Source organism: Orbicella franksi, chromosome 6, assembly GCF_964199315.1.
Source record: "Orbicella franksi chromosome 6, jaOrbFran1.1, whole genome shotgun sequence".
Lineage (NCBI taxonomy): Eukaryota > Metazoa > Cnidaria > Anthozoa > Scleractinia > Merulinidae > Orbicella > Orbicella franksi.
The window spans coordinates 32,098,585-32,123,745 of NC_138150.1; the positions used below are offsets into that span (position 1 = coordinate 32,098,585).

General features: G+C 38.5%; 4 protein-coding genes and 1 pseudogene across 6 annotated transcripts; all 5 read right to left on the reverse strand.

Annotated features, from left to right (window-relative positions):
• Positions 1-1,632: 1,632 nt before the first annotated feature.
• Positions 1,633-3,735, reverse strand: LOC145491211 (uncharacterized). The gene is made up of 2 exons (XM_081470363.1): positions 3,053-3,735; positions 1,633-2,394 (listed from the first exon to the last, which is right to left on the reverse strand). Exons 1-2 carry the CDS (start codon positions 3,056-3,058, stop codon positions 1,972-1,974), a joined length of 429 nt encoding a protein of 142 aa, XP_081326489.1. The 5' UTR covers positions 3,059-3,735; the 3' UTR covers positions 1,633-1,971.
• Positions 3,736-4,721: 986 nt separating this feature from the next.
• Positions 4,722-13,628, reverse strand: LOC145491206 (uncharacterized). Of its 2 annotated transcripts, XM_081470357.1 has the most exons (7): positions 13,383-13,628; positions 11,542-11,896; positions 10,952-11,101; positions 8,613-8,735; positions 7,536-7,867; positions 6,550-6,694; positions 4,722-6,070 (listed from the first exon to the last, which is right to left on the reverse strand). In XM_081470357.1, exons 2-7 carry the CDS (start codon positions 11,852-11,854, stop codon positions 5,694-5,696), a joined length of 1,440 nt encoding a protein of 479 aa, XP_081326483.1. In that variant the 5' UTR covers positions 11,855-11,896; positions 13,383-13,628; the 3' UTR covers positions 4,722-5,693. The 2 variants fall into 2 exon arrangements, with proteins under 2 accessions (XP_081326483.1, XP_081326484.1); XM_081470358.1 differs by lacking the exon at positions 13,383-13,628 and having other exon boundaries at positions 11,542-13,059.
• Positions 13,629-13,638: 10 nt separating this feature from the next.
• On the reverse strand, positions 13,639-18,080 carry LOC145490626 (uncharacterized; annotated as a pseudogene). Its single transcript, XR_014049713.1, has 5 exons — positions 18,063-18,080; positions 17,471-17,713; positions 16,873-16,975; positions 15,971-16,120; positions 13,639-15,818 (listed from the first exon to the last, which is right to left on the reverse strand). The product of XR_014049713.1 is annotated as an uncharacterized LOC145490626 (transcript).
• Positions 18,081-20,923: 2,843 nt separating this feature from the next.
• Positions 20,924-22,555, reverse strand: LOC145491212 (oncoprotein-induced transcript 3 protein-like). The gene is made up of 2 exons (XM_081470364.1): positions 22,378-22,555; positions 20,924-21,898 (listed from the first exon to the last, which is right to left on the reverse strand). The coding sequence occupies exons 1-2, from the start codon at positions 22,553-22,555 to the stop codon at positions 21,522-21,524; spliced, it is 555 nt and encodes a 184-aa protein (XP_081326490.1). The 3' UTR covers positions 20,924-21,521.
• A 768-nt stretch (positions 22,556-23,323) lies between these two features.
• On the reverse strand, positions 23,324-24,696 carry LOC145490627 (lactadherin-like). The gene is made up of 2 exons (XM_081469711.1): positions 24,479-24,696; positions 23,324-23,691 (listed from the first exon to the last, which is right to left on the reverse strand). Exons 1-2 carry the CDS (start codon positions 24,597-24,599, stop codon positions 23,324-23,326), a joined length of 489 nt encoding a protein of 162 aa, XP_081325837.1. The 5' UTR covers positions 24,600-24,696.
• Between the last annotated feature and the right edge of the window lie 465 nt (positions 24,697-25,161).

The window sequence follows — 25,161 nt, forward strand, 5'->3', positions numbered from 1 at the left end:
ATGAAAATCGCCACCGATTCGAAGAACCAGTCAAAAGGATCTGGGTCTAGAAGGAGATCATTTGCACAACATTCACATGCACACGTATACTTGCTCGCCTCGAGTTGTTGCAATACTATTCTGAGCAGGAAAATGCGTAAAAAGCGGTGAGCGCCGATCAAGGTCTTGGCAGCGTACATTAAGCGCCTCAGGGAACAAGATTAGGGAAGATTTCATAGTCAGGTTTGATCGATCTATGAGTCTGCAACGAAGAATGAGTAACGATAAAATTATAATTACATGGGCTTTGGTTCGTTTGGGTTACAGAATTTTGGTAGAGTTCAAGGTAATTTATCTTGTCAATTCATGTTATCTTTGTTTAAATGTATTAAGTGATTCTGGTGACTGCTACTGATTTGAGTCGGAGTTTCAAATCTTCTCAGTCTGTTTACACGTACTACGCGAACGATCGACTCAATTCGGCGCACTTCGCATTTACGGTGTATAGTTTACAGATCTGAACGAAAGGCCACTGCAAAAATTTATTCATGAGACTTTCGTCGGCGAATTGCCATGCAAATAGTTATCCCAAGTCAGGGTATTTTGAAATTCTTTCTACAAATCTTCGAAGCGATTCCGGTTTGTTTAGTTCAGCTTTGCATTGCATGGAATGATTACGCTACACTGCACATCCACTGGTGTGGATGTGCAGTGTGGAGACAGTCCTCCAGAGTTAAGAATCTGAAGAAGTTTGGATGATGAACCTGCAATACATCTAAACATGTTTAAGGTCGCCAAGAAAAGCCGCTTTTCGATTATTTCATTGACAGACTACGGAAGTTCATTACTACTCTTCAATATCTACTCCTCTTCTCTTCAGTTCAAAACTGGCGCTAACATCCTTGTTTGACGTCTCTAGCCCCGGTCTCCGTTACCCTCGGTCGTGTACTAAATAATTACAATACAAAGATTTCGACACTTACGTTACATGATAATTTTAACCTGAAGGTGATTCCTCAGAATTGAATTGCGCATCACTATTGGGCACCTTTTTCGCCCTCAGTGCGAGCACGCCCGCACATGAGCGCTAGCGCGTGCACACATCGAGAGATTTCTCTCAAGCTAAGCCCGAAAGCGAAATAAATGCTCGTTTCTTCTTAAACGAACATGGTGACCTATATTTTTTACTGCATAACTTTCCTGTACGAATAGTTATCTTTAAGTTGAAAAATTAAAAAAATAATGTACGGAAAGAAAAAAAGATATAGCGAAAAGCGTGCACAAAACAGTTAGTCGAGGATGGAAATTATGACCTCGAAACACGTTTTGAGTCGTTGTCGTTTAAAATTGTGTATTTTTCCCATAAACTATATATTACATTGTTACTGATGCTTTAGACTTTCTACCTATCAAGTTTTTTTTGCAAGTATTTCTTTGGAAAACTTTGCTTCCAGCTAACGCTAAACGTAACTTGAACCGATAAAATAACGCAGGCGATTTGGCATAAATGGTGTAAGTTAAATTGCCCCATCATATCTCTTTTACGAGAATGGTGACCTATCTTTTTCATGGTATTTTTCGACAAAGTGCTTGGTAAGGAACATTCGGGGAAAGTTTCAAAAACATCGTTCGGCAACTTTTATTTCTGAGGAATCACCTTAAGGGGGTCATACCTTAAAAGTAATTTTTTTCTATGAAGCAACTCTGTGGGACAGTTTTGCTACCAGGTTAAAGGACTTCATACTCTGACTTCAAAAATGAGCTTTTCCATGTCACATACCACAATAGTTAATGAATAATTCGCCCCTGAGTGTTATGAAGTGTTGTTCAGCATTCTCACGATAACGTACTAACTAATGGTTCGAGAGGCATGGAACTAAGTTCATCCTGTCCATTAGCAAGTTGTCCAGGGAGCAAACCTCAGAAAACAGTGTTTTGAGGGGTTTTTCTCCTGAAAATGGGAAAAATTTTACTACTATTAACTAATATTAACTATATTAACTGAATAACAGGGGAAACATTTGAATAGCATAACATATTCGGCACTGTTTTACCACTATTTTTAAAGCATTTCACACCTCTTGACTTTTTAATAGCCACTAGTGTCTTCCCAGGCCATCCTCGAAGATCTACTGCTGTTCCCTTGGCAACCTGACCAAACGCACCTTTACCAATTATCTTCTCTAGAGTCACATGTTGTCTCGGAACCTCCCAGGAGCGTGTCAACGGATGAAGAGGTGCATATTGGCTGCTTTGGGAAGCGTTTGATGAAGCATTATTCCCTCTATCTTCTGATACGTTTTGTAATCGAGAAGCCTGATTCAGTGACGTGTATTGGCTTTGAAAGGAAACTCCAGAATTTGGAATCCTGGCGGGATCTTCGTCCAGTCCAATGCCATCCATTTCCATTTGAGTCTAATGCGCGAAAAGTTATTAACACACAGTTGACGTTTACAAATTACCTTTTTCTGAAAGCGAGACGTAAGTTGATCTGAGTCAACTGCATAACTAATTCAGACCAGAGGGGTGATGAAAACTTTAGAGGCGCCTTCAAACTTTGAATGCTTGTACCTTTAAAAGCGCTAAAGCAATGAACTTCAAATTTGACGACTTGCCTAAAATTTATCTGGAAAAAAATAAGTATCGTATTTCATCGGTCAAGGATCTTGATCTTTCATGGCAACCGTATTGTCACAGGCATGTTTCTCTGTCGTACTTAAAATCATTAACCCTCTTGATGTTCTAAGCCTTCTTTGTTGGTTTTTAACTATTTGTGACAATATGTTTCATGCAATGCACGATGGCTCAAAGATGACGTCTGTTCAGAAATAATAAAGTCCTATGACGTTATCTCTGTGTGTTATGGACTTCAAAGGAAATATGTTTAAACGTACTACAAATCCTTTCCACAGCCATGGTTTTAATACTCTCTGCAGGACAGGGTAATGGCCTTTAATTCTCCGCCCTCCGCTCCAACCCTACACCATCAAAGGGTCAATTGCAGTCAAGTAAAAGGCTACTCGTGTAATACTTTATATTGACTACTTGAATTTTCTGTTACGTAAAGACCTACATGCATTTTGCCTCTTTCCTCATTAGATGCCGCTCCATTTACCCTAAAAAATAACTAGCAAATTAGTTTTCTCATGTAGAAAATCCACATTCAAATACACATCCAGTGTAGCTCAGTTTGTAGTGTATGATCCTTCAAAATACATTATCATGAATTCGTCCCAGATCCCAACATAAGGTCTTTAAGTGTGAGTATTGAATTAACACGTTGTGAAATGAAAGGCTTCGTTACTCCAAACGTACTATCGACTATTGAATGAGCTTGTAGTTTTGTGCTACTCCTGCGAGTCTATCGCGGGGTTACCTCCCAACATTTTTTCCGTCAATATCCATTTATAGTCCTGGGTGGAGAGGGGCACTATAGGAGTAATGAGTCTTGCCCAAGAACACAGCACAACGACCCTGCCAGCGCTCGAACACATAATTGTAATTTGACAACATTCGTTTGAAACCCAGTGGAGATCCGTCTATTCGGTAATTTTGAAAAGTAAGGCCTTAAAGTTTTACTTCGGTCTCCGAGAACCCAAATTAGCCCTGTGAACAGGGAGGGATAGATGCAGAGAGAGGGGGAATATCGAAAGGTTTTACATAAATGTTCCACTGAATACCCGAATACACACCAGTCATAGAAATGTTAACCAGGTAGAGGAAACAATGTTCAGGACTATGATGCAAAATTCTCATATGTACACATCCCTAAAGCTTTCTCTGTAAAGTATCATTAAAATGTACTGAATTAAATCCATTTTGAGCGTACTTTTGGACTGTAAAAAACCGTTGCTATTGGTGTTTGTATCATTGAAATATTGCTACCTGTGTAGATTTCTTAATTTAAAAGTAAATCAAAGAGTGATTAGAGCAAAATCGTTTCAATATACGATTTGCAATTTGCCAGGGATGTTGAATCGTCATGTTTCGAAAGAACGGTTTTTTGAATAGAATTTATATCTGAGGGTATAAGGCCTCCTTAATTGCGCGGCGAGTAATAGGACATGGACGAACCTGTTTAATTGAATCTGTTTAATAAATTTAATTAAATCTACTTTTTTTTTTCATAAGAGAGTGACAACGAACTATGATGATTTTATTCCTCCGCAAAAATCAAAGTGACTGCCTTCTGTTATACTACTAGTAAGTCCTTGCATAAATCCAGGGCACTTCTAAATTGGGTGTCTAACCTGCCAAGAGATTGTATCACGAAAAAAAAGAGAGTTAAGGTCTAAAATGCATTCATTCATGCATCATACACAAAATCGTTCTACTGCCGTCGCGTACCTCGATGCTTAGTTTACAGCATTAAACTTTTCTGTGGATCTGTCTGTTTGCAGTCCCAAACCCTTAGCGATTAGCCACTTTGGTCAGTTTGGGGCCTGCTCTTATGTGAGTAGTTTCAGTCCTCTGATTCGAGGATTTTGTCAGCGCAATGTATGAATGAAGATTGCTGTGATAACTCAAGTCGTAAGGACAGAAACATCGATTTGAGAATTAAAATATCCCTCGATGCACCAGGGTGATTCTCAAGGCGAGGAGAATACAGATTTTGTTTTCGTTTGCTCGAAATTAAAGTGATTATAGTCATTAACTGAAACGTACTGTGCACAAACAAAAACTTCAGAGTTTTATTTGAACTCATTATGCTTTATAACTACCTGTTATAATCAAAACAGCCCACGTGTTCCAACTAAATTAAATACGCTTAATGATTATTTGTAACTTAATATAATGATTGTTGTAGTATTTTCGGCTGTATCACGCAAAATACAAACTCCTCAAAACCTTTTTCACTACCCTTGTATCACATGAAAAATGTCCCAGGTGTCTTAAAGCTACTACTACTACTACTATCAAAGATTGGGACGGAAGTCTATCCTAATGTATAAAACATTGAATGGTATGACACCTGATTATCTGAGATCAAGATTCGTATATCGTGACAACGTAAATGCGTATCGTTTAAGGAATACCGAAAACAAATTAGTTCTTCCACAACTTCGAACTGATTATCTTAAGAGAAGTTTTTCGTACGGCAGAGCTCAGTTGTGGAACAACTTACCTACAGACCTGAGACAAGCATGTTCACTAACCGATTTAAAATCTAAATTAAGTCGCCTCTGTTTAAAGTAATATCTTAATTTTAAGTAAAGTTTTAGACACGGCCTCCATAAAAAGCAGGTTTTTATTTTAATTTTTATTGTAAGTAGGCAGATAGGTAGATAGTCCAGTAACTTTGTTGAATATTGGAAAAACCGTGTATAAATAAAGTTATCTTATCTTATGTTATCTTATGTTATCTTATCTTATCTCATCTCATCTTATCTTAAGTATTATCCTCTCCAATGCGTGGCGCCAACATGAAATGGCCCTCGCTGCCATTTTTAAAGTTCTATTCCTATTAATTGGAAGAAGTTTCATTTGTTGACCTGGACAAATAAAAACGGCTTTGCCTTCAAAAAATTATAACCTAGAACTGCTGAAATTAAAAAAAAGTGCTCTCAGGGACAGGATCGGACTCCGTTCTACACAACTACAATTCAGTCTGAAGAATTCTCTGAAGAAGGCATCAGCTAATGATAAACCTTAGCTCTGTTGCGAGTTTTTTTGTCTGCGAAAGTATTTGCGAAAATTAAACTCTAGTAAACGTTTTAATTAGTGCCACAATAGACAAGATAACATGGATTGTGCGGTGGTGTTCCACTGATGAAGTAGACATAGTAAGAACCACAGTTTCTGACTTGAATGTTGGTGGCAAATTGACAGCAGTTTGATGACCAGGTGAAGCAGACTTGTTTGGAGACCGGACCTTCAGCTACTGTAGGATGAGGGCCATTCAACCATCCTGGAGCGTTTGCTCCACAATGGTTTTCAGAAACACACGAGGTGGGCATTTTAGTTCCAGCGTCGCCTTGGAAACGGAACCAGCCAGGACCGAGCGACTGGTCACAATAAAAGTCTGCTGCATCAACAGGAACGTACGTGGTTTTTCTGTGAGAACTGGTCAGATTTTGGTAGCCTTGGCATTCTACAAAATACAGGAAAAGAACGACGTAAGCAGGCAATTATCTTTTTATTTTGGCACGCTTCGTTGAAGAAATTATAAAGAGTGTTTCAGCGGGAATAACGTTTGTGGCCTGTATTTCGAAGACAACATTTGACAGCAACTGATAACAAAGAGGCAGGCTTGTTGCTCACACATTACCTAACTTTGTATAACAAGATATGCACATGTTGACAACGTCGTTTTCATCCACGAGATTTTTGCCCTTGTCGAACAAGCAACATAGAAGAATGTAATGACAACTATTCATAACGCACGCCCCTTACCAAACCATGTAAAAAAAAATTGTTGCTGTTGTTGTTGTTTTTGTTGCTACTGCAAGTGACACCAAAACTACATGAAGTCCTAAGCGACCCATTCTTTTCCTACAGAATAGTCCTACATAACCTAATTGAACTTAAAGACTGCAAATAATCTCCGCAAGCAGGCAATTTGCTATGTACCTGAGTAATGATTGCTGTACACCTCCACTCTAAGGCAGTTCCAGTAATGACTATTGGTGGGGTGAAAACGGATGTATCTTGCAGGCACGGGAGTTGGTAACTTGTGTTGGTCAATAGTGGTACTGTTACCTTCCCTGTGAAATACCTTAAAATGCAACCCAAATATAACCTTGAGCATGCGCCCCTCAGAGCTGGCTATCTATATCGATAGTAGCACATTGCTTCCTTAGCTAATTGGAAATTCAAAAACCAAGTCAACCACATTGTCAATAACCTGCATATGCGGGAAATGACCGCAAATCACTTCTCCGAAGACTTTATTTCTGTTTCGAGAAGCAAAGACTCAAGAAAAGACGTTTGTGTCTATCATCCTCAAAAAAGGATTAAATCAAATGTTAAAGTAGCTCATTGGTTCAAGAATGGTCTTTTATGCAAATCAAATCGCGTAACGCAACCCGGTTGTCCTTATCCTTTCTAGATGTATTGTCTGTTTTACACCAAACGAAGCCGAACATTACTTTACCTTAGCGAGTAGCAGCAAAGAAGAAAGTTTGGAATCAAATTCAACAGCTGTGATGTAAGGCCTTCCAAAGGATCAGCAGTAAACCTTTGAAAATTTTATCCCCAGCAGAAGTCGTGCCAACTGGGAAACCCAAGGTCAACCACCCGTTGTAACCTAATGTAGATTGGGCCTAACGACCATACCTAACCGTTCAGTGGTGGGTATAATGTGCAGCTAATTTTGACGTACAATTTTGCCGGTTGGGAGATTTAATAAGGGACTGGATAGATTTCTGCCGCATTTTCCACGCCATAAATTCTTATTTTCCATGATAACTAGGGGCCATTCTCGGGGAATATCGACCTTCATGGTTGTTCTGTTTGAACCTCGAGCTCGCCGCGCTAAATCCACACTGGCAAGTCTTCAGACCATTATTAACTACTGTTTACATTCCATGGTCACTGATAAAATGTCTAAACGTTACCTGATCTGTATCATTCGCATCTTTGTAAGTTGTCCAATTTTTTCCGTCAGATGAATACGACAACTTGAAATCAGTAACCCATACATAACCACTTACGTCCCCCTGGGAAGCAACAGCGCAAACTTGGATTATTCTTTTAAAGTCGATTTGCAGCCAGTCGTTGTCGCTGTTAGGGACTGCAGAGCACCAACCGTCACCTCTGGTATCGTTCAGACGTCCGTTGTAACTGAAACTGCTGCGATTATTAGTGGCGTGTGAAGAAGCTGTCATCTGGTTATCAGGAATTATGTCAGGTGAGGAGACACCAACAGGATAGTCGAAGCAATTAACCGCTAAAATTATTTTGATGAAACGTGACTTAATAGCACGGCAGATAAATACTGTAAATAAAGCCCCCGAGATTTAGTGATTTGTTGGGATCAATATCAATATCAGCAGCTGGACAATTAAAAGTCCCTTACCTAAAAATACATATTAAAATTACTTTAAAGTGCCTTACATAATAACAACAATTTAAACTGTTTTAATTACTGTTCAGATGCCCTATATAACTCTGTTGTCCAAACTATTTCACTTAAACCTAAAAGTTCCAACTTCCCTAATAATTCGTAAAGGTTCGAACTTGTTAGCCTCTTAAAGTTCGAACTTTTAGGACTGCTAAAGTTCAAACTTTAAGACTTTTAAAAGTTCGAATTTTAAGAGTCTTAAAAGATCGAACTTTAAGAGTCCTAAAAGATCGAACTTTAAGACTTTTAAAAGTTCGAACTTTAAGAGCCTTAAAAGTTCGAACTTTAAGAGTCTTAGTTGCTTATATTGGACCAAAGTTCGTCTTTAAGTTCGAACTTTACGATGCCTTCCAACTGAACTTGCACTTTAAAAGTCGGATCTATATCAGCACTTAAGACTCATAAGACTCTTCAAAGTCGTAGGATAGCAAAGGATAGCAACAGAAAATGGCTCTTAAAGTTCACTTTATTTCAAGCTTCTCAAGAGTACTATGAACTGACGGTATCAACAAAGGAGTATTGAAAGAATGTGGTGTTTATTTATTTACAGCGCCCGCGTGTTCCTACCTACCTGTGCAGTTTTTACCATCTCCAGTAAACCCAGCATGACACAAACAATTGTAAGACCCGCGAGTGTTGATACATTTGGCATTGAGGTCACACAGCTGGACGTTAGCACTGCATTCGTCGATGTCTGAAGGGAAAATATACAGAGAATAATACGTGGGTGCGGGTAGATATGGAATCTATATTCCAGTGTTTATCACTTAAATAAAGATTCTTATCCTATCTTATCTTAACTCGATATAACACCAGTGAGCGGAGCAAACTACTGAGATATAATGTTGCAAACGAGAAGAGACATTTCATATCTACAATCAACATGTATTATTTTGTTTATTATATTATAATATGAACATACTAATAACGACTTTTTGACGATTTCTATTTTCCGAAAATTCTCCAAAAAATGTCCGGAGGCATTTATGTTTCGATCATGCACCAACAAGAAGATCTGTTAGATCTTATAACCGCGCTTTTAAAATTTAACTGTTTTCTTAGTACTACAGTCGCAACGCAGTGCATATTCCAAAGCAATCTTTGATGATTCATTGATTACTGTAGACATCACAGCACTTGATCAACATAAACTCTATTATCGCACCATCAGTCGTACCGTTGTGACATCTCCGATGGCGTAATAGTCTTAATCTGGAAGTTTCTTCGGGATATGTATGGGCATGAAGATACGAACACTATTACAAACCGCTTTCTTTTTTTAAAGTCACGATTAAATTTAATTGTTTTTTTCCCTTGAGTTAAGGGTTAGCAAAGAAGTCACACGAGTCACATAATTCAAGAATTGCGTTATCTACGGCTATCTTTAGTACGGTGGTTATTTCCCTATCAATGACGTAATCTTTGCACGTTCTGACACGTTCTTTGCTTGGCTTGCAAATATTTAATTTTCTTTCCGATCTATGAACTCGCTGCGATGAAACAGTCAAAGGATTTACTTCATTTGCCTAAAACCGCAAGAAATACTCGCAAAATTACAAATAAATTAATGACCGTCGCTTCTGCCGAAATAAACTTGCAAAGTAAACACGATCTTATTTGTCATGTAGCGAAAGTGAAAGCTGCAACGTCAGCGCATTCCATGGCTGACGTAATACCTTTTCTCAGCGTATTTATTATTCCCTTTAAATCCAACGCTTTGATAAAGCGAAAAGAAAATATATTTTACCCACAAAAAAGGAAACAATATCCGTAAAATTGTCCGTGTGTTTATGTTTTAACAGCTTCTGGCGGAAAAACATCACACGTTGCGTGACTCAAAGTTTGGCCGAGCGGAGGTCTGCGTCTGGTCACCGACAAAAAAAATTTAAAACAAAATAATAAACCACGGGTAAACCTAGAACCGCGCTCGGCCCATGGCCGCGCGGTTAACAAATTTAAGCTCAGTTAAAGGGTCAAGCATGGTATCAATCATCACATCATCGATATTATCAAAGTGAAAAATTATCGTAATTTTATACGTGTTTAATTTCGACTTTTTTTAGGGCTGAAATCCTTTTTTCAAACACCGCAGTTTATGTAATAAAACCCTAATAGTAAAATTTAAGAAGTTCTATAAATGTCTCACCTAGATGTCAATCAAAAAACTTGCTTTTTCCAAGAAATGTATTTGCTGAGTCATAATGGAATCGAATTGCATGATTTTCAACCATGGCCCTTAGAGTTCACAAAATGCAAGTTGTGAATAAGGCTCCAACGAATAGTGTTATAATTATCGAACGTTTTCTTGCCTAATTTCCCTAATATATTGTTAAATGCCGCTAAATTTTACAAATAGCTTAGATAAAAGGAAAAATTCCACAGGGCAAAATAGAACAACTTGCATTGCAGTCCATAAAACTTGATGATTTTGTGACAGTTCTAAGAAATCAAAATTCTGATTCTTTTGGACATCATTTTTTTTTCTTTTTGGTTGATATTTCATAATTTGCTTTTATCCCTTTAAGCGTTGTGTTCTTTTTCTACTGCAAGATAATTAGGCAAGCTTATAGAAAGCTCCAGTCACATTTATCAAAACTTGAGGCACCAGCTGCCTGACGCTGTCCCATTAAATTTACATTTACGTCAGGAAAGTCAGAAATGTGAAATCGATTCTATAGTCACAAGTCTATATTCCACATTTTGTACTGACATTTTTCCCTCTAAGTTGTTTTTCTTCCTCGGGCAATCTCTGTAGTTTCCTACCATGCCATTCTGAGGCACCGACATTTTGTACAATCATATCTGAAGGCGGCCGTTATGGCTGATGGCCGTTCATTTCGCGAACCATTTATGGCTACTTCATTGTAAAAGTTTAATTTTTACAGCTGTAAGTTTTATGATTTAACTGACCTTCCGTCCTCATGTCACAATGCGCAAGAACAACCTCCTGAGGCACAAGTGAATCAAACCAGTATTTGCCGCTGACCGCTCGTCCTCCTTCACTCTCCTTGATCTCTTTGCATGTTTCAGCGGGCAGTTCAGGAATGGAACCAAGGGGAACTATGGCGCAAAAGCCAAGTGTTACTAAACAATTTCTGGTTTTCTGTAAAATGTATGCAAATAAATAGCATCGGTACCAACATTGTCCGTATCACCCAGGTGATCGAGTCCTAGCAAAATGGCCGGGGTAACTTAAGATGGATCACTCGCAAAATCGAGGGCAGGAGTGATGACTTATGTCAGAAGGCTATTGCAAGACGTCAGCGTCTTTTGTCCTAAGTCAAAAAGCAAACACCACAATTTTTGCAGTGGATATGTCTGAGTTCTGGCTCAGGGTGGTTTTAACTTTTACCAGTGTGATAATCATAATAAACTCTCTACAGTAACAGTCACCTCTTTCTATTGTTCCAATGAATCAGTGATAATAAATTTTGTTGTGCATTAGCTACGATTTGTATCGACCTTTTCTTCCTTCCCTTCTCGTGTCTTCATTGTCATACCTCTATTGGGCCAGCTTTTCACATAGACGCTGTTTTCACCCGGGACAAAACTATATGGCCTTGCCTCTTTAGTCCTGTCATTCAGCTCGCAGGTTTTGCTCGGTATGAAGTAGTTGTAGCTTTGGCACTTGAGTTCGCTTTCACAAAGAACTTGACACTCAAACAGAGATCGAATTACTGATGTTTTAAAAGCGTGACCTTTGAGAGCTTTGCCATTCACCGACGCCTCAGCCGGTTTGCACTGTTGGTCAGCGGTGACACGTAGATCCATCCGGGAAATCAGGCAAAATGCAAAAAGTGCTAGCGGGCACATTTTTGTGGATCCTTAGAAAGTCAGTAAGATATGAAAGTGTATCTGGAGCATAAAAAAAAATGAAATGAAATAGTTGATCACATTTCTTACGTACCCGAATGAAATGGAAATGATGGGATTAACAAAAGATAATAAGTATAAAATTAATCTTCACAGCCATCAATGCAAGGCCATATGTTAATTTTCGATGATATGCTCGAAGAAAGCAGCTTGCTTAGACATACAGCCAAACAAATGTCCTCAACACTTGCAGTAATAATTTACTAGGGAGGTTTTAATCGTGTTCAGTCTTGAGGAGTCACTTCCAAAGGGCTAAAGCTATCAAACCTAAGTACTCTGGCGTACACTTGAGTGACCGGATGAACGATGCAAATTTGTCGACGTCTAAAAGTGTTTCACCACTGGAAAAATCTCGAAAGATAGTCCTTCAAGAACTTTTTCTACTTCTGTAATTGTCGTAGATAACATGTAATTTTTGGCTTGCTGGATAACTGTTTCTACTATCCATCGCAAATTGTACAAAGGTGGATCTGCATCTTTGTGACAATCGGGGTCATTTTTTTCAAGACACACTGTCCGTGTATGACCCTTGTAGATGATACAGCAGATTTTTAGGAGATCCCTGTCAAGATCTTAGAGCTTGTTAAAACGTACTTCATCTGGAACTTTCACCTATCTCTAGTAAACTGTTAGCGTTCGATTTTCTGTTAGATTGATTTGGGTGGTTCTCTAGTTGCTCAAAGTTCAAAAGTATCTGAACTCAAAACTCTGATCGAGCCATCTTAAAGAATTCGAAAATTTCAAACGTTCATCCTTAGTCCAAAACCTAGGCGTTATTGAATGTTCGTGTTCCTATTGGATTGACTATGATAGTGCTCTAAGCTGTTCAAAGTTAAGCAGTATCGTTACACACAAACTCGATCGAGCCACTTAAGAGCTACCATTACATCTGTTTTAATAAACTCTTAATGCAAGGTGATATTCCAAGAAGCCGCATTCAAATTTTTCAATTTACAGGCGCACGTCCATGTCACTGCTGAGATGAAGGCGCTGGTTTAGTCTGAATATTAAAGAAGTTTCATTTATTTCACAGATAGCGACAAATTTGAATCAATCTTCTTTGTTCGTGGCTATACTTGATTTCCTTAGTTTGTGGATATACTGAAGTTTCCTTCTATTTCAAGGGAAATTTTTTCATTGCGCAAAGAAAGCGAGTTAGAGTCTTGAAATACATTAACTCTTTAAAAACCAAACGGCGTTTTGGGTTTCCTTGGCGGTCATCCAATTATGGTGGAGTGCTTAGGTAGCCTTCTAATTGTATGTATATTTGCCTTTTTCATTAGAAATTCGAAAGCCCGAAAAACATTTGGAAAAAAAGAAATAGTTACAACCAAATATTAGCAAAATATTTTGTATTTCACTCAATCCTTATGACGTTTCGACTTGAGCCCCAACATTGATATGAAAAAAACGTTTTACATCAAAGCGAAGAGACTGTTTGCCATGCAGATGAAGGAATGTAACTTACCTTCAAGACAGTTTCAAAACAACAAGACATGATCCACAAACTAAGATCATCAAAGGAAAACCGTGAGCTTCGGGGAAAAATTAAGTATTTTTTTAATATCTCAACTCGCTAATGTTATGCAAAGTACCATACTTATCTAAATTAGAAAGTGCCGCGACAGGTGTTTAAAAGTTAGACATATAAATTATCGTCTTTCATCTTCACCCTGTAGATAGAGGCAATGTCGAATTAAGAAATGATTACAAAACCATGGGAATCTCTGTTTGCTAACTCTGGAAGGCTTTTAACGAATGCGTAGAAAAAAAAAAAAAGAAAAACAGGTCTAATTTTGGATAATGTCCTGTAGGTTGACGTCAACTAACATGTAAAGCGGATAGCTACACGGTTTATATTTCAGTTTTAATCAAATCGAGCCTTGTGTTTCAGTTTTTGTTTACTTGTTTTCTTTAAAGTAAATGCTGCTGACAGGAGCCAAGTTCGCATTGCCACGTTATATAAATGTTCGTTCCTTAGGCTTCTACCCTTGAAACGAAAACATGTTTAACGCGTAGGGATGACTTTATTGTGAGAGTTCGCCTCCATCAGTGTGGCCAGAGGCGAACGGAGGAGATTGGGTTTTTTTAACACTATTGTTTCATTTACATTCAAAACTGAAAGTTTAATTACTATCGTGTTTTTTCCATCATTGCCACTTTTTCGTGTCACTTATCATCCATGTTCTCTTGTTATTCAAGCACGAACTCGGAACTTTGCTTCTGTAAGTTAACACATATGTCTGATGATGTGGTAGAAGAGGCCGCTTCTTAATTTTGAGTCTTACGACTTTTGACAGAAGCGTAAAGGAATAAGCATTACTTTTGGGGACCTTACATTTGGGAGCTGAGTGGGGAGGAGGGCTTAACTTTGCGAATTCAATTGTATTGTCGAATTTGGATGAGCAAGGCTTGTGGAAAACAGGTTCAACTGATATGACACTAGAATAAATTTAGCCATGATAATGTCTCCATATATGGCAGCTGACTTTTGACAGGCGTAGTTTTCAAATTTGAAATTTTCCCGACTTTAATGAAAATATTTTACATTTCATGCAGTGACTTTTACATTTTGGGAATGCATGCATTTTTTAAATGCAGACTAAGAAGTGAACATGAATTGGCAGAAGGGGACGATCCGCAAGCACAAAGAAAAACGAATTGTGAGCAAAGAATGAGAGAAGCTAATGTAACCATGAGAAACATTTTTTAATCTAATCATGTACGCTGTTATTATTATTTATTTTTTCGTCCTCAGAGCCCCCTGTCCCTCTTCGCCAGCGGGGACTTGCCAAGATCTAGAGTTAAAGGTGGCTCTTGAGACACATGTTGTGATTGGGTACGACGTTGACCGAGCTTTTCGTTTTTCTCGCTTTTAAGACTCCTAATGAATGTTACTTCTGCCTAATCCGAAATATTGGACAGTTTGATCAACTCCGTTGATACAATCGTCAAATAGACTTATCTAGAGGAGTTATCTTCTACCCGATCTTCATGATCACTGGAGCGCGGGCTCAAATTTTGCACCATGGCTGTTGAATAGACCATTTGCTAACATAAGTGTCTGAACGAATTAACTCACACCAGTGGAACTCGTCACCATCGACTGCATTATTTTTGCAGGCCGGAAAGGGAGTCTATGATTTAGCCATGACAAAATTTTGCTCTGATTTCAAAACAAGTCATCCTTGGTGCAAAAAGGCAATGCTGGAACACAAATGCTTACTGATGTCATATTCCACCAAATTTTGCTTTAAACAATCCATAAGCAGCGATATGATTTTATTTCTTTCTAAAAAACAGGTAAATGTCTCTATATAAACTAGAAATCAACAGTTCTGTGACTATGGTCTGCATTTTAGCGCACGTAGATTTTCCAGAAATCTCCCAACGATAACGGTTTGTAATCGCTTCCAACATCATCACACAACCAGATACCGTTATCGACAACCCAATGATTCTCGTGAGCAATAAATGCCGCGTGGTCGTACATCCTGTTCTCTCTGTGTTTCCTGTAGTGTCCCCACTTTCCAACGTGGTGTGAGCCGTCATTTCCCCACTTATCACAGTGCATGGCCAACTGAGAGTTATCGCCTTCTAGTCTTTGATACGAATTACATGAGGAGGGAAGCACGTCAGTCTGGCCGCTGAAGTACTGGACCACAGCTTCACCAGTGCTGTTAGCAACAGTGGTCACGTGGAACGTACGTCCCCTGTTGTTTACTGCAGTGGAATCGGATCTGAGTGAAATTCAAGTGTGCTCTCAGTTGATTCATGGCGCTGGTTGTGATGCCCATTCTGTTGTTGTGATAATTACTGATTCCGCGGTATGATGCCTCAGGGGTCCAGCTAGGAGGTGGAGAAGAACTGTTCATTAACAAATTGACGACGAGAAGCCAGCCTCCTGAAATCAGACCAATGGACTTGAGCATTACCGCATTTTTAAACCGATAGGGTAAGTTATTTTTAGGCAATCACCTCCCTAAGAGAGATCCTTGATTTTAACGTAGTTTTCAGATCCGTCACTAGGTAGTTGGCATATTTTCGTTATTTTACCTCCATCAGCTGTCATGTTACAGTAGACTTTCAAAGGGTTTCCATCCTTTGCAGGGTCGATCCAGTATTCCCCGTCTCCATCCGAATTTCCAGAATCCCGGATATCCTTACAGGAATGCCCAGGAAATGAAGAAGAAAAACCGAGTTTCTCTAGAAATTGACATAAGAACGCAGTTTATTTGTTAGCGCATCTCGGTCTTTACTGTTTCTTTGTGTGATATAATACAGAGACTGGCTTTACTTTTCATAGCCTTAACTCCTTAGCTTAAGTTCTGTGAGACGATTATGTCATCTGAGTATGGAAAACAATCAGTGCCATTTGTGCTTGTTACCCAAACATAGTTGTGCTCGTTTTGCTTCAAAACCGTTCCCATTGGGAGAGCAGGGTCCGGTTTTTCAAATTAAGAATAACCTAATCCAGGAAAAGCGCATATTGTTGCTGCTGTTGTTGTTGTCTCTGCCCTTCACTAAACATGCAATAGAATGAAAACCAGCATTAATCTCAGGAGAAACTGAAATACTGCGATAAAGTTTAATCCCGAATAACTAATCGACTTCAAGCAACCAAAGTTAGGCTGCAAACCTACATTTATACATGATACATGTTATGTGAAAAGTGGCTGACCAACATGACAAGAGCGTGCAACAAAGAAAAACTCTGAGTCCCCGACAGGACCTCCCGAACACTGGAAGGGCGCTCTATCCACTGAGCTACGAGAACATGGAGAGCATTTAACTGAGTTCATATGTGACAGGCGTCCTGCATGCTGCTAGGATCAGCACTGTCGAAGTCATCGTGAGTGTGATAAGTGAATAAAGATGGTGGAAAGTGAAATTCAGCATCTTTATTCACTTATTATGATACAAGTTACATTGCAATGTTCCAGTGAACACTAACTTACTGGTGCTGCACGTGATCCCCTTGTAACCAGGCCTACACTTGCAGTAATTCTGATGTGAGCTCCATCTCCCATCGTTTACACAAACAAAATTCCAGTAAGCAATCTGGCAAAAATAGTAAATAATGTAATGTTAATAACAATAAAAAAATTGCGAAATATAGTTTTGGAAGAGCATTTTAAACCAGTGTAGCACGCGTGACATCCCATGGGGAATAAGGCGTTATATTATTGATTGTGTCGAAAGCCTGGACACAACAGAAAACAAAAGATGTGTCTGCGATTCGCTTGATCTCGATGACGAATCATGATAATATTTTATGGAGAACAAGCCAAGGTTGCCCTTTAACTTTCTTCGTGTTTTGCAAACACGCAAGGGAAGAGAGAGCGAGGAAGGCCTAGAAATTACTGGAGGAGGACAGCTGAACAAGACCTGCGGCAGACACGATGGATCGATCGATGAAACGCCATCAAAAACCTAGGATCGGGCAAAATGGGAAGACCTGAACATGTAGTTCATGAGAAGACGATAAATGGAGTTAATGTTTTCACTATACTATTTTGTTCATTTCATTTTCAGCAACATTAAGATCATGTAAACCTGCATTAATTCAAAGTAAGTTGTCCTCTGGTTTCCCTTGAAATCTTCAGGTCTGGATGTTTGTGTTTCATTGTTTAAATGACAGATTTCTGTACTTTGGTTCTCTGCATCGAAACAGTTGTATGATCGGCACCTGTCATTTCTCAAACACTGTAATCCACACACCAAATTGTTTCCGGTACAAACATCGATAACGTGGCCAAGTAAAGCGTGATCTGTAGATACGGTAAACAACACGTCACGCTATGAATTAACATGTGGATATGTTATGTTCTTTGACAATAAGAAATTGATTACGCATATCTTATCAGAGTGTACATCGTTGCAGTTTATTATATGGCTAGTCCTTCGATCCAGTGGGCATGATAAATCAAATCTTGCGTTCTGATTGGATACTCGAGCGGCAAGACGAAGTCCGACACACGCGGAATCATTCGCTGTGTTCTGCATGCCAGGAAATAAATCCTTTATTGGCCAAGCTTGCTTGTTTGGCTAAAGAGCCTTGATATTGGCCAGGTCCTTTTTTGCAATGTCTAGGTACACTTTTACGAAAAAAAGGAACACGACCATTACCTAGTCATCTTGAACTCACGCTGAAAAACTCAGACATATTTTATGAGTTTTCAATTCTTTGGCGACCTCGTACTTGGAGGAGTCCAAACGCAAATGAAAAGTTAAAATATACGGACATACTACATACAAACAGACTTACTACTTACTAGAATGTCAAATGATAGATTCACTGTCCAAAATTTTCGTTCCCGAAAGTCAAACTTTAAAAGTTAGGTTTTGCGTGGCGCGTGCTCATGCAAGAGGGCATCTTGAGCTCAGTTGTACTATGTCACAGTTAGCGCATCCTAAATTTTTCAACTTTGTCGTTTGTAATTCGTGTTAATCTTCTCCATCCTTAATCATCCGTGTCCCTTCATGGTTTTTTATTATCTCTTTGGTGTTTTTCTCTCTTGTTAAACTACTATTTTCAGAATTCCTTCAATTTAAAGGTAATTTTGTACCTGGCCAAGCTAACTCAAAATACCGTGACTGTAAGCTCCTTTAACCGGTTTTCCAATCAAAGAATACGCCGTGAAATATATGTAAAAAAATAAAAGAAATGACGTGGAATTGAAGGATGTTCAAATTTTCTTCCATTTTCATTGCAGTGTCAATGGACATCCGGGGGTACTCTCCGAAAGGTTGGGCGGGGGGGTGTGGCCCACTTCCCAAAACCCTTACCCTATTCATGACCAAAATCTGCGATTTTTTTTTTTTTTTGCGTGCTAGCTCAGTTATTTTAATCTCAGTGTTTGAAGGCCACGACAATTTAACGGAAAATGAATTAAACTTGACGTTTTTCGAGGACTGATCGACTTGTGGGCAGGTTGTTTTGCTTTTCCCATTTTCGCATTTTAGGCAAGGAATTATTTAAGTTGAAAAGTTTTGCCATCTGCATTTAAAATCAATATCGCCCTTCAAAACAAAAACAAAAGAAATATGACTCGGCGACTAAACAGTTGATACAAAATTTACACCGCCCGAGAGGCTATTTCCATAGATTTATAGTTCTTGAATTTAAATTACTTTTCTCACCCACCTTGGTGACTCTCAAAGAAGCTTGAAACAAATTCTTTGCATGATGCCAATGGGACAGTTACGTTCAGGTAAATTAAGCAGCCAGAGAGTATAAACAGTATGGATGATAACAGCATATGTGCCAAGCTTGATCCCATGATGTCCCGTCAAATATGCCTGCAGCTTGTACAGGAAAAAGCAGTGTCAACAAAATACGTTTTCATTTTCAGAAAGGAAGAAACTCTACTTATAAATACTGCAAAGCGAAATGACTGTTGGAAATCTCTTAACGATCTCAGACAGATATGTGTTTTAATTCCATCCCGTGCAAGTCGCAGGTACGTAATTAATTTTGCTTAAAGAAATTCAGAATATCAAATAATTTTTATTAAAAGTTAGTGGGCAAAAAACACCTGCTCTTACTGAAACACGAACAAGCAAGATAACCAAAGAGTGACATGTATGCTAAGTTTCAACCCTTTTGCCAAAAAACATCTTTTACACTGTCGATCAACAACCAAAATTTATTGTAGAAATTGGCCACTAATCCGGGGTATTTTTCAAGATATAGTGCGAGATGGAAATGCATGTGGAATACAAATGGATTAAAACAGACCGCTAAGTGTGTTTAAACTGAAAAATACACCTAACTTGCGAAAAAGCGTCGATGGAGCTCAACTGCTTAATCTTTCAAGAAAGATACTCACCCGTTTCGTTTACCTTTATATCTTGTCGATGTAGAAAAGCAGCTTTTTATGATCTTTTACGTATCCTTTGAGAGCGTCTTCCCATTGACAACTCCTTCAGAAGATTTCCCAGAAGATCTAGCAGCTGTTGGGAAGATGACGGGCCAATCTGATGCACGTCGGAAAAGACTGCTGGTTTAATTAGTTTGATCAATCAATACAATCATTAACCGGATAGACAAAGCAGTCTGAGCTCTCTCTTCGACTCGGTTAGAAATGAAAAGGACTCAGATTAAAATTAGAAAGTCTGTCAATCAGTTTAGACCTCTGAGGTATAAATGTGACATGCATGTTTTAGTATATGGTTTCACTAAATATACATGGAAAAAAAAATTGCATTGTTCTCGCCATTTAGCGACTTTTTAGTTATGATGCCGATCTTTCTCATTTGCAAAATTTGCCACAAAATTTTGATTAGGTCGTTATTAAAATTAGCAGCCGTGCATATGTCAGTGCGATGTATGAATGACGATTGTTGTGGTAACTCAAGTCCTAAGAACAGAAACATCGATTTGAGAATTAAAATATCCCTGGATGCACCAGGGTGATTCTCAAGGCGAGGAGAATACAGATTTTGTTTTCGTTTGATAGAAATTAAAGTGATTATAGTCATTAACTGAAACGTACTGTACACAAACAAAAACTTCAGAGTTTTATTTGAACTCATTATACTTTATAACTACCTGTTACAATCAAAACAGCCCACATGTTCCAACTAAATTAAATATGCTTAATGATTATTTGTAACTTAATATAATGATTGTTGTAATGTTTTCGGCTGTATCACGCAAAATACAAACTCCTCAAAACCTTTTTCACTACCCTTGTATCACATGAAAAATGTCCCAGGTGTCTTAAAGCTACTACTACTACCACTATCAAAGATTGGGACGGAAGTCTATCCTAATGTATAAAACATTGAATGGTATGACACCTGATGATCTGAGATCAAGATTCGTATATCGTGACAACGTAAATGCGTATCGTTTAAGGAATACCGAAAACAAATTAGTTCTTCCACAACTTCGAACTGATTATCTTAAGAGATGTTTTTCGTACGGCAGAGCTCAGTTGTGGAACAACTTACCTACAGACCTGAGACAAGCATGTTCACTAACCGATTTAAGATCTAAATTAAGTCGCCACTATTTAAAGTTAAATCTTAATTTTAAGTAAAGTTTTAGACACGGCCTCCATAAAAAGCAGGTTTTTATTTTAATTTTTATTGTAAGTAGGCAGATAGGTAGATAGTCCAGTAACTTTGTTGACTATTGGAAAAACCGTGTATAAATAAAGTTATCTTATCTTGTCTTATCTTATCTTATCTTATCTTATCTTATCTTATCTTATCTTATCTTATCTTATCTTATCTTATCTTATCTTATCTTATCTTATCTCATCTCATCTTATCTTAAGTATTATCCTCTCCAATGCGTGGCGCCAACATGAAATGGCCCTCGCTGCCATTTTTAAAGTTCTATTCCTATTAATTGGAAGAAGTTTCATTTGTTGACCTGGACAAATAAAAACGGCTTTGCCTTCAAAAAATTATAACCTAGAACTGCTGAAATTAAAAAAAAGTGCTCTCAGGGACAGGATTGGACTCCGTTCTACACAACTACAGTTCAGTCTGAAGAATTCTCTGAAGAAGGCATCAGCTAATGATAAACCTTAGCTCTGTTGCGAGTTTTTTTGTCTGCGAAAGTATTTGCGAAAATTAAACTCTAGTAAACGTTTTAATTAGTGCCACAATAGACAAGATAACATGGATTGTGCGGTGGTGTTCCACTGATGAAGTAGACATAGTAAGAACCGCAGTTTCTGACTTGAATGTTGGTGGCAAATTGACAGCAGTTTGATGACCAGGTGAAGCAGACTTGTTTGGAGACCGGACCTTCAGCTACTGTAGGATGAGGGCCATTCAACCATCCTGGAGCGTTTGCTCCACAATGGTTTTCAGAAACACACGAGGTGGGCATTTTAGTTCCAGCGTCGCCTTGGAAACGGAACCAGCCAGGACCGAGCGACTGGTCACAATAAAAGTCTGCTGCATCAACAGGAACGTACGTGGTTTTTCTGTGAGAACTGGTCAGATTTTGGTAGCCTTGGCATTCTACAAAATACAGGAAAAGAACGACGTAAGCAGGCAATTATCTTTTTATTTTGGTACGCTTCGTTGAAGAAATGATAAAGAGTCTTTAAGCGGGAATAACGTTTGTGGCCTGTATTTCGAAGACAACATTTGACAGCAACTGATAACAAAGAGGCAGGCTTGTTGCTCACACATTACCTAACTTTGTATAACAAGATATACACATGTTGACAACGTCGTTTTCATCCACGAGATTTTTGCCCTTGTCGAACAAGCAACATAGAAGAATGTAATGACAACTATTCATAACGCACGCCCCTTACCAAACCATGTAAAAAAAAATTGTTGCTGTTGTTGTTGTTTTTGCTGCTACTGCAACTGACACCAAAACTACATGAAGTCCTAAGCGACCTATTCTTTTCCTACAGAATAGTCCTACATAACCTAATTGAACTTAAAGACTGCAAATAATCTCCGCAAGCTGGCAATTTAATACGTACCTGGGTGATGATTGCTGTACACCTCCACTCTAAGGCAGTTCCAGTTATGACTAATGGTGGGGTGAAAACGGATGTATCTTGCAGGCACGGGAGTTGGTAACTTGTGTTGGTCAACAGTGGTACTGTTACCTTCCCTGTGAAATACCTTAAAATGCAACCCAAATATAACCTTGAGCATGCGCCCCCAGAGCCCGCTATCTATACCGATAGTAGCACATTGCTTCCTTAGCTAATTGGAAATTCAAAAACCAAGTCAACCACAATGTCAATAACCTGCATTCAGGGGAACTGACCACAAATCACTTCTCCGGAGACTTCATTTCTGTTTAGAGAAGCAAAGACTCAAGAAAAGGCTTTTGTGTCTATCATCCTCAAAAAAGGATTAAATCAAATGTTAAAGTAGCTCATTGGTTCAAGAATGTTCTTTTATGCAAATCAAACCGTGTAACGCAACCCGGTTGTCCTTATCCTTTCTAGACTAATTGTCTGTTTTACACCAAACGAAGCCGAACATTATTTTACCTTAGCGAGTAGCAGCAAAGAAGAAAGTTTGGAATCAAATTCAACAGTTGGGATGTAAGGCCTTCCAAAGGATCAGCGGCAAACCTTTGAAAATTTTGTCCCCAGCAGAAGTCGTGCCAACTGGGAAACCCAAGGTCAACCACCCGTTATAACCTAATGTAGATTGGGCCTAGCGACCACACCCAACCGTTCAGTGGTGGGTATAATGTGCAGCTAATTTTGGCTTACAATTTTGCCGGTTGTGAGATTTAATAAGGGACTGGATAGGTTTCTGCCGCATTTTCCACGCCATAAATTCTTATTTTCCGTGATAACTAGGGGCCATTCTCGGGGAATATCGACCTTCATGGTTGTTCTGTTTGAACCTCGAGCTCGCCGCGCTAAATCCACACTGGCAAGTCTTCAGACCATTATTAACTACTGTTTACATTCCATGGTCACTGATAAAATGTCTAAACGTTACCTGATCTGTATCGTTCGCATCTTTGTAAGTTGTCCAATTTTTTCCGTCAGATGAATACGACAACTTGAAATCAGTAACCCATACATAACCACTTACGTCCCCCTGGGAAGCAACAGCGCAAACTTGGATTATTCTTTTAAAGTCGATTTGCAGCCAGTCGTTGTCGCTGTTAGGGACTGCAGAGCACCAACCGTCACCTCTGGTATCGTTCAGACGTCCGTTGTAACTGAAACCGACGTGATCAGTAGTGGCGTGTGAAGAAGCTGTCATCTGGTTATCAGGAATTATGTCAGGTGAGGAGACACCAACAGGATAGTCGAAGCAATTAACTAAAATTATTTTGATGAAACATGACTTAATAGCACGGCAGATAAATACCGTAAATAAAGCCCCCGAGATTTAGTGATTTGTTGGGATCAATATCAATATCAGCAGCTGGACAAAGTCTTTTACATAAAAATACATATTAAAATTACTTTAAAGTACCTTACATAATTACAACAATTGAAACTGTTATAATTACTGTTCAGATGCCCTATATAACTCTGTTGTCCAAAATATTTCACTTAAACCTAAAAGTTCCAACTTCCCTAATAATTCGTAAAGGTTCGAGCTTATTAGCCTCTTAAAGTTCGAACTTTTAGGACTGCTAAAGTTCGAACTTTAAGAGTCCTAAAAGATCGAACTTTAAGACTTTTAAAAGTTCGAACTTTAAGAGTCTTAAAAGTTCGAACTTTACGAGTCTTAAAAGTTTGAAGTATAAAAGTCCTAAAAGTTCGAGCTTTAAGAGTTTTAAAATTCGAACTTTAAGAGTATTAAAATTTTGAACTTTAAGAGTCTTAGTTGCTTACATTGGACCAAAGTTCGTCTTTAAGTTCGAACTTTACGATGCCTTCCAACTGAACTTGTACTTTAAAAGTCGGATCTATATCAGCACTTAAGACTCATAAGACTCTTCAAAGTCGTAGGATAGCAAAGGATAGCAACAGAAAATGGCTCTTAAAGTTCACTTTATTTCAAGCTTCTCAAGAGTACTATGAACTGACGGTATCAACAAAGAAGTATTGAAGGAATGTGGTGTTTATTTATTTACAGCGCCCGCGTGTTACTACCTACCTGTGCAGTTTTTACCATCTCCGGTAAACCCAGCATGACACAAACAATTGTAAGACCCGCGAGTGTTGATACATTTGGCATTGAGGTCACACAGCTGGACGTTAGCACTACATTCGTCCATGTCTGAAGGGAAAATATATAGAGAATAATACGTGGGTGCGGGTAGATATGGAATCTATATTCGAATGTTCATCACTTAAATAAAGGTTCTTATCCTATCTTATCTTAACTCGATATAACACCAGTGAGCGGAGCAAACTACTGAGATATAATGTTGCAAACGAGAAGAGACATTTCATATCTACAATCAACATGTGTTATTTTGTTTATTATATTATAATATGAACATACTAATATAACGACTTTTTGAAGATTTCTAGTTACCGAAAATTCTCCAAAAAATGTCCGGAGGCATTTTCCGAAAATACCCGAAGCCGGATTATCGAAGATTAGCATATCGGTGTATGTTTCGATCATGCACAAACAAATTTAAGCTCAGTTACGTTAAAGGGTCAAAAATGGTATCAATCATCACATCATCGATATTATCAAAGTGAAAAATTATCGTAATTTTTTACGTGTTTAATTTCGACTTTTTTTAGGGCTGATATCCTTTTTTCAAATACCGCAGTTTATGTAATAAAACCCTAATAGTAAAATTTAAGAAGTTCTATAAATGTCTC